Raw genomic sequence first — 13,144 nt, 5'->3', positions numbered from 1 at the left:
TTGTAAAAAAAAAAAAAAGTTGAAAAAGCCAGTTAGATATAAATTTTAAGTGCTAATCAAGCTAACATTAGTGTACAGAAAACAAGGTGATAGTATCTTGTTCTTCTAGAACAGGAAGCAAAATGCTTTGGGCTAACTCTACGCTGCAGCTTTGAGCATTTAGCTTTCTAGCTTAAGGCCTGAATCCCATCAGTACATTTTGGTTGATCCCATGTAGCAAGCCTTTGTCTCTAATAGCAACAGAAAGCTACATATTTATATGAATTCCACTGTATTTTTAGAAAGGAATGAATTTATTTTTCAAATTCATACACCAAGTTATAATAGCACTGACTTTTAACTTTTTTTCTGGAGGAGTTTTAATGATACTGCTTAGATGCTACAGTACCAGCCTCAAAGATAAACGATGAATGGAAGGTTGCCCCAATGCAACCTTTTGTATGTGCATTGAGATGTAGAATACATATACAAAACAGGAAGACCTTGCATCCTGATGCTGCTTTCATCAAGTTCATGAAAGTCATGGTTCCTACTTCTGTTTAGATATCTTTGAAGTGAAATTTCACAAAACAGATCCAGGAGGCCTGACATTTTAATAGCAGCCCCATTTCATATATCTCTTCCACCAACCCAGCCACCATCCTTCTTGAGACATATCAGAAGACACTGATGTGACAGGAAAAGTACTGTCATTGCCTAGAATCACTCCCAGAGGAAGGCAGGTAGTTCAGAAATGTAAAATATAAATAAATAATAAAGATTAGCCACATCCCCACCAGCATTTCCCACGCTTGGTTTTATTTGCTTTTTTTCAATAAACATTTCATCATCTCATCTTACCATCACATATAGGAAGCTATGTGCAAAATGAATCGCTTCCAAACTACTAATCATGATCATTCTAATCCAACATCGCAAAACACAGCAAAAAGTACATTATGAATTGCTAGTTATTTTCTGAGGGAAAGCCTCCTTTGAAAGCTTAAAAGATCCAAACACAACTATAATGGCTATAGTAAGATTCACCTACACCAATATGGTGGTATGGAATTTGCTTACTATTAATGTATTATCTTTGCTATCATATATTTTACCTATCTGCAGACTTCAGGGTCAGACTAATTGTTAATTATATCTTCAGAGCCCACCAGGTCCTCCTGCCCCCACCTCTAGGACAATTAGATCATTCAGATCAAGTTTATAGTAGAAGAATAAAGGGTAGGAGACTCAGCTTTGCAAGCATTGACTGGAAGATGAGCTGTCTGTTTCCAACTTTTGAGTAAATAGCCCTTAAGAGCCATTAAGAGAAGTCACTTCCCAGCTTGAGTTTCCTAATAGTTTTGACAGGAGGGATTGGTGTGTTACCCCTGAACTATTACATGATTCCAACTGAAATTCTCATACTCCATGTATCCACCACTCATAGAGCATTAATTATAGCATGTTCTATGATAATATGATACAGAAATGATAACATTCAAAAAATTCTCAAAAACAACTACAACAATCCCAATTTGGGGGAATCTGTGTGTACTTTAAAATGTGACCTATGCTTAGGGTGACTGCTGAAAAGTCTACATTACATGTTTCAATGGAAGCTTGCTACAACCCAATTTGATTCACTAGACTCGGGGTCCCCAACCCCCAGTCCGTGGACCAGTACTGGGCTGCGGCATGCCAGCAACCAGTCTGCACAAACAAGCAAAGCCCATCTGTGGGATGCAGGCAGCACACAAAACCAGGTACTCTCTGGTACATGGAAAAACCTTTCTCCACAGAACTGGTCCCTGGTGCCCAAAAGTTTGGACCTCTGCACTAGACCACAAGTGTCAAACTCGATTGCGTCACATGACATATTGTGACATAGCACGTTTTTTGCCTTTGCAGAGCCAGGGTGGTGTGGGGCCACCAGTCTGACACTCCTGAACTAGACTAATGATTTGTTTTCTTTGCATTTTCTTATTTTCTGTCCACCACCAGAACTTTGTATTTCTCTTCCTTTATATACCAGATTGGAACTATTTTGCCTCCATAATATTGGAATCTTTTAAGGCCAGGGGCTGTTTTAATAAATCAAGCCCAATCTTCAGTAAATAACAACCAAGAAATTTATTCTGACTGGATTAAAAGGAAGTCTTTTATAAGAGGTGTCGATAAGATCAGAGCCAGCTGTCTTTCAGACTCTTGCTCTCAAATCAAGCGGAGGTGGGAGGGGAGATTTGTTTCTCCTCTTAAACAAAGAACATTTTTCTTTTTTCCTCCTACTCTTCAGTTAAGACTGCTCATTGAAAATTACATACTAGAAACAGATTTCCATGTTCTTGGCCTGAGCATGGCTCTTTTTTGTCTGCTACTTTTCTGAAATTTACTGCACAACAAAACAGGCTCTGTGATTACATTTGGCCCTCCAAATGAAGTACTTACTTCAAAGGGATATGAGAATGATGTGTAAATAAAAAACAGTACCACTGGATTCAACGTTTAAGTATCTACTGCTAGCCCTCCTTTTACAACCACAACTGGAATTGGAATTTCCATTGTAAGTCACTACATGTTGAGCCTGATTTTAGAACAATTATGGTGGTTGTTAAGCAAATCATGTGGTTAAATGAATCCCTCTTTCCCAATGCACATATTTTGTTGGAAAACAGCAAAAAATGTCACAAACTGTAATCATGTGACTGCAGATGGTGCAACCAGTTGCAAATACTAGCCAGTTGCCAAGCATCTGAATTAAGATCACATGACCAAGAGGGTGGTGCGACAGTCATAAATGTAAAGATTGTCATTTTTTTCAAGGTTGTCATAACTATGACTATTCACTATGAACTAGTTAAATGAACGGTTGTATGTCAAGGACTACCTACAATGGCAAATAAGCACATTGCTCATATATTAGGTACGTAGCTGCCATATAATTGGCTAAGTTCACCCATAATATTTAACATACTATCAGTATCCTGTTAAAGCAGCATTGTACATTTCTAACTTGATCTTGAAGTGTACAATTGGAGTGGCATACTAGATAGTAGTTCACAGACTTTCTCCAACCATGAACCACTAAATAAATATTCAGAAAATACAGGGCGATGCAATTAACCCAACAATCCTTGCTCTCGCCCAATTTCCATTTCATTTTTTAATATTCATAGTTGTACTTCCTAATTACAGTTTTCCTTTGGTATTGCCTGTGTAAAATTATATACTTCTACTTGTACAATGGTATGTCAGAATAATCTTAGAAGACTAGGCCCAGAGACGCTTTGTAGGGAACCTGATGTCAGCCTTACCAGGTAGACTAGATAGGTCCAAGAAATTAGAGGGTCTTTTTGAGCCCCTTACCTCACATACTATCCAGCTGCAAACTATGCTGTCTCGTATCTGACCATTTTCTAAGCAGCCTCTTTGGCCCAGTCTTCAGCCTAGCATCCCAAGGTCATTCCGGATACCATTACTACTTAGCAAAGTTTGTGACCTCAAAGTTAGTAACAGCATCTGAGATTTGTTCATAAATGTTTCAGAATTTTAGTAACACATCCAGATTGCTACCCATATTATCAAATGTATGTGTCAATGTACAAGTTTTCAGCCACTGATCTATTTTCCTGAACCATTACCAACAATTGCAGGCTTTCTTCTGCCTAGTTAATGGATGTGAGAAAGAGGGAGGTTGAGCTGTTGTATGATTTTGTCCAGCCAGATCATACATTTGGGTAGAAGGGAGAAACGAGCAGATTGTTTAGCTGATGCAGGTAGAGAGATTGCAGCATACCAGATGGTGGTCTCAAATCACAGTGTGACTATCACTGCTGTAGAGCAACAAATTATGGTAACTCAATTCCAAATGCAAAACTCTGTTTTTATTCTCAAGTTAATGGATAAGAAAGACCACACACGTGGATGACTCAACCTCTCACTGAGCTAGAAAACATATAAAACTCCAGAAAAGACCTAATTACTTTTATCACTCTCCAGACTTATATGTCTGACTACCTCCCTTCAGAAGAGTGATTTTGTCTAGCAGAGACAGATGACACTCTCCAACAGAAGAAAAACAATCTTTATATAGAAATATGACTAAAACACAAGAAAATTTCACAACTGAGAATCTATTAAAACAATATTTGAACCCTTGGGATTCTCCCAAAGACAAAGCAACCAAGCTTCTATAAATTCATCACCCAGAATGAACTTAACAGAGTTTGAAATAAAAAGCTTATGACAAAACAGTAGATGGTAAATGAAATATATAAATGTTTTACTACTGCTTAAAGCAATAGCACTTACCTCCATTCAAAGGTAGCTGAAAGAAGCTCAAATATTTGCTGTTGGCATTATTCCAAGTCTACAATATATCACAGAATTTAAAAGCCAATGATAATATCTTAGTTTCTACTAAGTTCAAAAGTGTCTCAAGTATTTAAAAACCAGAGTTTGGACTAGCTTCAGAGTCTGCTTGCATAGCTCTGTGGTTAACCTCAAAGTTATGCAGCTTTCTCTGGCTATTCCTTGAAACAATGTGCAAAAAGATGATGCAAAAGCACAATCTTGCTCTTTAGATACTACCACTAAAGAGTGAACAAATGACTGCAAGGAAAAATCAGCCTTAATGTTCATCAGTATAAATTTTACCTTCTCTATCCTATTTCTTATTAGTACCTATATCACGGGTGTCAAACTCACCACATCACATGACGCGACATATCGCGACTCTTTTTGCATTGCCGGCAACGGGATGGGCGCGGCTGCAATTTGATGAAACTGGCCCTTGGCCCGGCAGTTTAACACCCCTGACCTATATCATTAACTCTAGAGTAGGGGTGTCAAACTGCCGGCCCGCGGGCCAGTTTCATCAAACTGAAGCCACACCCATCCCATTGCCGGCAATGGAAAAAGAGTCGTAATACCTCATGACATGTCACGTGACGTGGCAAGTTTGACACCCGTGCTCTAGAGCAAGAGGTATTGTGACACATTGAGGATAGATATAGTATGGCTTTGGGTTACCTGAAGCATCTGGTTGGACATAGAAGGAATAAAATGCTAGATAAGGCATTCTTCTACAATCTATTGATCTTGAGATGAATTAAGGCCACAATTCCAAGCTTCTTCTATGTTAGCCTGAAATTTGGGAAATTATAGTCCTAACACATCTTGAGAGCACCACACTGAAGAGGATTAAAATAGGACTATTCACCTGATCTGGTGTTCCTAATTTCTATCTGATTGGGTTCTCATGTAGCACTAATCATTTGCCTAAGTATGGTTACTGAATGGGCTGTCTTGAACAATATACCAAACCCAAACAAGCCAATTTTATTATGATTTAAAAGCAATATATGAACTCAGCCTTTCCCACCCCTCTCAATTTCAGTCGAAATGATTTTCAATGAAATTAATCCTGGTGCTTCATGCAAATCCAAGTAAATAATCAGAACTCAACTAGATTCTAATAATACCACTGCAATTACGTATGTAAAAATCTGTAACACTGACTTTATTTTATTTACAACCTTTAAACCTTGTATTTCACTTGAAGGGTAAATGTAACAGGTTCCTTCTCAAAAAGCTTGTTGATAAGCCACAACTTTGCCTTTACCGATGTGTATAAGATTTTCATTAAGCTTCATTTGCAAAGATTCCTTTTAGATGAAAATGATAGATCACATTAATCCCCCCCCCCAAGATGTTTATACATAGGGTAGGCATATTCATGAAGTATAGTAGATTTGGAATTATGTTAGCCTATTGAGAGCATAGTCACAAATGGTTGTCATGGAGATGGGCCTACTCACAAAATGGGAGCCATTATAAGATGTATAACAGTATGAGGAAATGATTTTGGAAGACAGAAAGAAGAGCCCAGAGGCTGGACAACAAGCATATAAAAAATATCTCCACCCACAGAAGGAGGGAAACATTTCAGGAGGGACTCTCCGTAGTTTTCTGGAAACCAAAAGGAAAGGAGAAAAGAAATACTTTTAGTTTTGCAAGAATGTGTCAGTGGAACCTTACAATAAAGTTAGAGTTAGTGAGGATTTCTGGTTGAGGAAAATTGAGGACTAACACACCTCTGAATGAGCAGAGATGACTTTGTGGCAGTCACAGCAGCAGGGTAACAAAACCCTCCGGCAAGAGGGTCCTTTCTGAAACATTTCCCAAGGTCATTCCCACATCCCATTACAGCATAACTAGTCCCAAGAGAGAAGGTCACTTACCAGATTGACCCTGCATTATTCACCAGAAGGAAAATAGTCCTAGTTGGTTTCTTCTATCCCAGTGAAAACTCTACGCAGTCCTGAGGCATTTGGGCAAATAAAGATGCTACAGATAGCCAGCATGCAACATGTTTCTATTCGATACAAACTTTTCATTTTAGTTTAGTTTCATTTAGTTTAAAGAAACCAGAGGTAGAATAAGAATCCATTGAGATTTGGAGATTTTGGGGGCACCCTGGTGTCTGGGTGCCAAATTACTACCCTGACATATGCTAAAGTTATTCATTTCCATAATGCATGTTATCTACTTTCTTTAGGACCAGAGATAAGGAGAAAGAATTCTTTTTCAAGGACTTTACAATCTAAAAAAACAACAACTTGGAAACTATATGCAGATGTTTCAGTTTAGGCAGATTACAAGCAGATATGAAAATGAGCAGGTTATATGCCAAGGATTCAGGAAAAGATCAACTAAGAAGAGGAATTAGAAAGAAGCTGGAAAAATAGCAACAGATAACTGTGTGAGTGTCTTTTATAGGATATTAAAATGCTTTATTTTTTAAAAAAACAGACTACATTATCCAGACTGATATAATTCCCTATTTCTTTCCCTTTCAACTTAGAAACCACAAAATTTTACAAATACCAGGCATGGGAACAGAGCAGAAAATGCCCTTTTTGTTGTTAAAAGCTTTTTCTCCAGACATTTCAAAGAAAGCAAACAATCAAGTTAGTTTAAAGGAATTAATGGGTTTTGACTTTTCCTTCAACCAAGAAAATAGCATCCCCAAAATTATTTACAAAAAAAATGGTGCCAGAATGGCATCCCAACCAGCCTGAAATACTTTGAAGAAGCAAGTGTGCTGGGGTCCATGATTTCATTATGTACACTACTTAGCAGGAATAACAAATAATAGGGATTTCTATTCATTGGTTGTTTAGCATTGCACCCAAGCTGGAATCGCCAGATTGCTGCTTTTTAAATAAGCCAACAAGAAAAAAAGGGGGTGGTAATGGAAACCCTGACTTTGAAGAACTTTGGCTGATTCTTAGAACTAGACAATGTTTGGCAGGGATGGATGCCAAAGATCTGCAAGAAAGCATCAATCTGTGACACAAGGGAAAAAACAGCCTATATTATCACTGAACAGTCTTCCTGCAGACCCAAGACATTCTCTTTTCTCTTTAGCTATAAAAACTGTCATCCAGAGAATCTAGAAAAGTGTTGCTCATACTCAAAATAAAAAAAAGCTAAAAGTTACAGAATGCCTGAGATGCGTAGCAACAATTTGGAAGGCAACTTTTGTCATAGCCCCAGCAGCACATATGGCTCATCAGTTTCCTTTTACAAAGGACCACCCAATAAACTGCAGTTATAGCCATCTAAAGGAGTCTGATGATCCAGCAAAACTTCAACACAACCTGTCAATGCTTGACCTAAGCGGGTGGCTGCTTCCTGACAAGCTGAGGCAGACTGCTAGGAGAAAGGCATTAACACAGTGATGAGGTACAGTGCAGAGGAATGAATATGCCCAGGCCTTCCACCACAGTCTTATGACATGTAGAAGATGAAACACCAGGAACTGTCAAAACTGAGTTTCCCAGATATGAAAGAGAGCTGATCATGGACATTATCTTCTGCAACAAGAATGGCTGATTCCTACCAGTTGTTCTTAAAAGGACAAACACAAGAAAAACCCTGATCAACAGGAACATGATCTTCAACCAATGTAGTTTTTTCCTGCATAATTTTTAAATATGTAACTGCTGCTCTTCATTTAAGATAAGCCAGAGAAGGCTAACAGGAATGATCCTGATGCAAATGAATTCAGAAACTAAGCTAAGCTATTGTGTGTTGTACTTGGTTTGGACTGAGAGTTGTCCATCATGATCTGTACACCATGAATTATAGTAAACAAGATGTGGGCTGCTGAAATGCAGCAATTTTTCAGGGATTCAAATGGAAGACTTTCTCCCTGGTATCACACTGAATCTAGTGCATGTGTATTATACAATCTGTACATTATAGACTAGTGATGGCGAACCTTTTAGAGATCGAGTGCCCAAAAACTGGCCCTGCCCCCACTCCACCCCATCCCGCCCCCACCCCCCTGCCCGCAGGGCCACTCAGTGCCTCCAGGGTCCGCTGCAGATCTCCCAGCAGCGCCATGGTGGCCACGCCCTCTGCCCGCGCTCTGCATCAACTGTGTGCGATGGGGCATGAGGGCAGAGCCTTGTCTACGCTGTCTGGCTGCCATGTCCTTGGCTGCACTGCTCCACGTGGGCCACGCTCGGGGGGGGCGACTCTCCTCCAGGGAGGCTGCTGGTGAGGAGGGGATTGCGGGGGGAGGCAAGGCTGAGGCAACAGCACGTGTGCCCAGAGAGGGCTCCGAGTGCCACCTTTGGCACCCGTGCCATAGGTTCACCACCATTGTTATAGACTATACTTAGGGAAGGACTATATAATCCTTCCTGAAACATGCAGTCCTCAATAGTTAAGATTATATCCTGGTGTGATGGGTAGCAAAGTTCAGCTGAGCAATAGTAGCTTTTTTCAGATTAACTGATGAAGTGGATTAGTTTGAAGGGAAGTCCTTGTTTACTGAGCTATTCAAGCCAACATATATACATCTATTTCACACCTCAAGATGAATGCAATTTATGCACTCTCCAATAAATGTCTCCTTCATATCAAGTTTAATTCTTGGTAGATATAGATTTTTTTGGCAACAATATAGAAACTGCTGCTTTCTTCAAGTACATTTTCTTGACTTTCTAATCCTGCTCAGTCCTGTGTTTCTTTGGTTGCTTCCGTATCAGCTAAGTCTCCTGTTCAAGAATTATCCAGGTCTGATGCAGCTAAGCTTTTTGAGATCAACTAAAGTTGGCTAGGTGGCCCATGATTTCATCTTAGCAATTAATTCATAATATTTGTCTAGAACAGAAGCAATTTGTCATCCTATTGCTCCTTTCGGTCTCCTTTTACAAGCTTTGCCACTCCTGCTCTTATAGTTTATTAACCTTCGGTTTTATCATCTTGGAAGCAAAAGAATGTGGAATGGAAGTGAAAACAGATGAGAGTTAGCCAAACTGAGCCACTGAATACTTACATCACTCTTCCTGAACTTGGCTTTCAAACTCTTCATGTTTTTTCCATTCAAACCTTACACGTTTTCAGCACCTATGTAAGGGGAGAAAACAGAGATGTAAAGAATACGTATATTTCCAGCTACATTTGGTTGAAGTTTAATAAGCATTAGCTTCATTTTCTTAAATGGAGTATGACATTAGTTTAGGCAAAAATGATATCCAAATCTGTTGTTCGATTTCACCTGCTATATTAAATAGCAAAAAAAAATTATATGCAGTGACTTTTCTGTGCAACAATGGAGAAAAGGATCTACTTTTACATGTGCATTTTCAAAGTATTTATAGCAAAGCTGAATAAGTATGACATAATCTCCCACCTTTTGCTCTAGCCATTTTTTTTAATCCAGCAAGAAAAAATGCACAATCTTCTTTTGTGATTACAACCCCATGGCATTGTTCTCCAAAGCAGTAATGAATATATCTTCTGTATAAAATAATGAAATCTCTAAAAGAATGGTTTTCTATATTCCCCATTGTGCATTTAATAATATGCCTGGTAAAGTATTCATTGGTTTTATAGGCCATGCTATAAAGGGTTAGTTGCCTACAGTGATTCATCCCACACCAAGGCCTGCCTTTTCTTATCTTGTTCAATTGAAGCAGAATGTACTGTACAACACCCAACTTGGCTGTTTCCTTGTCAGCTAAGTGTATGTCATTTGCAGCTACAACTCAGCGTGGCCAAGGCTTTTCTCTCACAATAGCATTTCCTGGGCACCACTTGATAATAACCCTTTCTCATTTAAATAAAAACTCCAGCCCACTTCTGCCCAATCTAATGCCTTCCACACATACTAGTACCACCAGCTCCCAGAATTCCCCAGCAAGGCACATACACTGCATTCTAACAGCTTCTGAGATTACCAAGTTGGGAAAGCTGTTCTAGTAAAATAAGGAAGATAAGAAGGTAAAGTCATAAGTAACTGTACAATGAGTAACTGAAGAACATACTGCCTGTCTATCTAGGCAGCTCCATCTATGAATATGTCACCTGTACTGAATGGAGTTAGTATGCATTCAAAAGCTCTAGGCTGAAACAGAGGAGACTTACGACTTGAGAAACATGAAAAGAGTACCGTAAATGCCGGCGTACAAGGCGACCCGGCGTATAAGACGACCCCCGTCTTTATAGCCGGGCCGCATTCCTAGAACGTCGTCTTATACGCCAGAAACTACCAGTATTTCTGGCATGTAAGACGACCCCCGTCTTTGGCGCCGATTTCAGCGCTCGCGGAAGTCACCTTATACGCCGGCATTTACGGTATTTTACAGCAGATCAGAAAATATTTGGTATTCTGAAATTAAGTTTCCCAAAATGGAAACCTAGGCTCTAGGTGCCCATTGAACAATAATTGTTGTTGTAAGGTTCACTGCTTGAAATGCATAGCTCTCAATCAGAAGTCCCTTTTCCCAATCATTTTTCATTTTAGAGATAGGAAATAACACATTTTTTTTAAACAAATTGTATTGGTTTTTTGATTCTTAAGACAAAGTGCTCGAGACATACCATGGTACTGGGGTAATCAAAAATCCAAAAACAAAACATATATAAATAACTCAATCAGTACATCAAGTATTCCCTCTCTATTTCCCTCAAATAGCTTAATATATTTAAAATAATCTATTTCTGACTTAAATTTCTATTAATCCTAAACGTGTTTTAGAGCTTTATACAATTGCAATACCATAATCAAATTTAACTTTAAATAACCATATTTCCAGTTCAGGTATTCCTTCCAAATATATCCTAATTCCTTAAATTTATCATAAATCTTATTTTTTTGTCTTCCACTAATATCTCCCAGTTAAAATAAAATATTGATCTATCCTATACATATCTAATCCATCAATCAATTTCTTTAAACTGACAAAGTAATATCAACCTTAAATCCTTTAAGTCCGTTAGACAAGGTACTGATTTCATCCAATTAATTATCAAAACTAATAACCTCCATATTATCAAAAAAAACACATCATCATTAAAATAACATCAATTAATTATTAGTTCAATCCCGATCTAAAACAACTCTTCAGTTTTCTTCATTCCATTACATGATAATTTTCATACAAATAAACCTATTATTCCAAAAAATATATTCTTACTCTATTTAATGAATATATTCTAATAGTCACCCATTTTTCTTACTTCTAACTCAAAAGCTTAGTCCTTAAATCAATCCATAGTTCTAAAATGCCTTAAATCCAGTATATATAGTTTTAAGTTTCTCTTTTCAGTCTTATTCTAGGTTTCTTTTTATGCCAAGCAGGTTTCTACAACAAAGCTTCTCTTTCAGCTGATAGGTCTCTCTTTGTTACTTGTAGTACCATGTGAGACAGTAAGAGACCTCCTGTCTTCTGCATTGGACCTCTATTTCTCTTATACTTGAAGCCTCATTGCTTTAAAGGTTCAAATCTCAGGAATATAGATAAGATGCTTATAAGGTAAAATAAGTTCCTCTGTATTCTCACTGAAGTCATCTTTTAATATATTTTGGTTTGTAAAATAGTCAAATGTAGTCTGAGAGTCAATTTTAAAATTTGAAGGAGAGTTTCTGGCTCTTAGATCTGTGGAAATCTCTTCCATTGTAGCAAATTCCTCTTTAATCTCTCTTAGTTCCTCTTCTGGTATGTTTTGGTTTGTAGAATAATCAGATGTGATCTAAAAGTCAATTTGAGAGTTTGGGGTAGAGTTGGCTCTTCGTTCTTTAGTAATCCTTTTCCTTATGGCACATATTTCTTCAGTAGCCTCATAAATCTTTTCCAGTATAAACTTCCAATTTAAATGAGAGTGAAATTTCTCCATTTTGAAAGTAATTAAAGAAAATAATTTTTATTCTTTTTAGTAAAAACTGTAGTTAAGCAGTGTCCACCCCCTCAGTTCGCACAGCTGCATCAGCTTATCTTTTCCAGGAATAGTTTGAAGGTCAAGTCCTTCTCTCCAAAGAATGATCACAGTTGCAATATTAAGTTTTCACCACTAGATGTCCTCAGTAAATAAAAAAAATTTTCCAGACACCATTTTTTTCCTTTTTTCTATCTTTTAAAGGAAAACGTAGAAAAAGGAATAGTCTTCCAAAATAAAATAATAATACAATTCGAAAAAGCATTTTTTTCTGTATCCCAAACTGAATGAAAATAAAATGTAGTCTTTAAAATTTTTGTTCTCAGCATCTTTCTTCCCACACATACAGAAGCTGCTTTTCCAGACAGGGAAGTAATTCCAAACAAGCTTTCACAGGCAATAGAAAAAACCAATTAGGGCAAAAAGAGGGGCAAAGAAGGTTTCATCTGGATCCTCCGCAGTGGATATAATATGCTTAGTTGTTATTGTGACTTCGGCTGGTGCAGCAGAGTAATCGGCCATCTTGCAGGACGATCGTTGTTCCATCGGCCCTAAGGAAATAGCTGGAGCCACGGGAGAATCTTCTCCCGCAGTCACCAGCAAGCCTCCTCCACGGTAGTCGCCCCTCCAGGGCGACTTTTGACCCACTAAGGAGTCTACCAATGAAGAAAACCCGGCCGGGCTGAAAACAAGTCCCCAGACATGACAGGCATCGCTGCGTACCAGAACCGGAAGTCAGAAATAACACATATTTGTACCTTGAGAAATATTAACTTCTGCTTACATAGACAGTTTAATTCATCTAGGCATTTTATATTTGGGCTTTCTTAGCTGATTTTAATGTATTGAGACTAGACTTTATGTGGCCTTTTTGAACTGAATGTCTCATTTTTAAATATACTACCCTGAAATCTCTCTTTGGATGAAGGCAAGA

The 13,144-nt window shown here is 38.2% G+C and overlaps 1 protein-coding gene across 4 annotated transcripts in view; it reads right to left on the bottom strand.

The window, feature by feature from the left end:
• RAI14 (retinoic acid induced 14) overlaps nucleotides 1-13,144 on the bottom strand; it is a 111,288-nt gene that overhangs the window by 84,070 nt on the left and 14,074 nt on the right. For all 4 annotated transcript variants that reach the window (XM_039347857.1, XM_039347856.1, XM_039347859.1 and 1 more), the window contains exon 2: nucleotides 9,329-9,399. In XM_039347857.1, the coding sequence (XP_039203791.1) occupies nucleotides 9,329-9,364 (36 nt within the window). In that variant the 5' untranslated portion in view covers nucleotides 9,365-9,399. The remainder of the gene's footprint in view (nucleotides 1-9,328; nucleotides 9,400-13,144) is intronic.

The sequence above is a fragment of the Crotalus tigris genome, unplaced genomic scaffold (genome assembly GCF_016545835.1).
Source record: "Crotalus tigris isolate CLP2741 ecotype Arizona unplaced genomic scaffold, ASM1654583v1 scf7180000018103.2265978, whole genome shotgun sequence".
NCBI lineage: Eukaryota > Metazoa > Chordata > Lepidosauria > Squamata > Viperidae > Crotalus > Crotalus tigris.
Note: the sequence above shows the minus strand (reverse complement) of the source record. Positions and strands in the feature narration are given on the sequence as shown.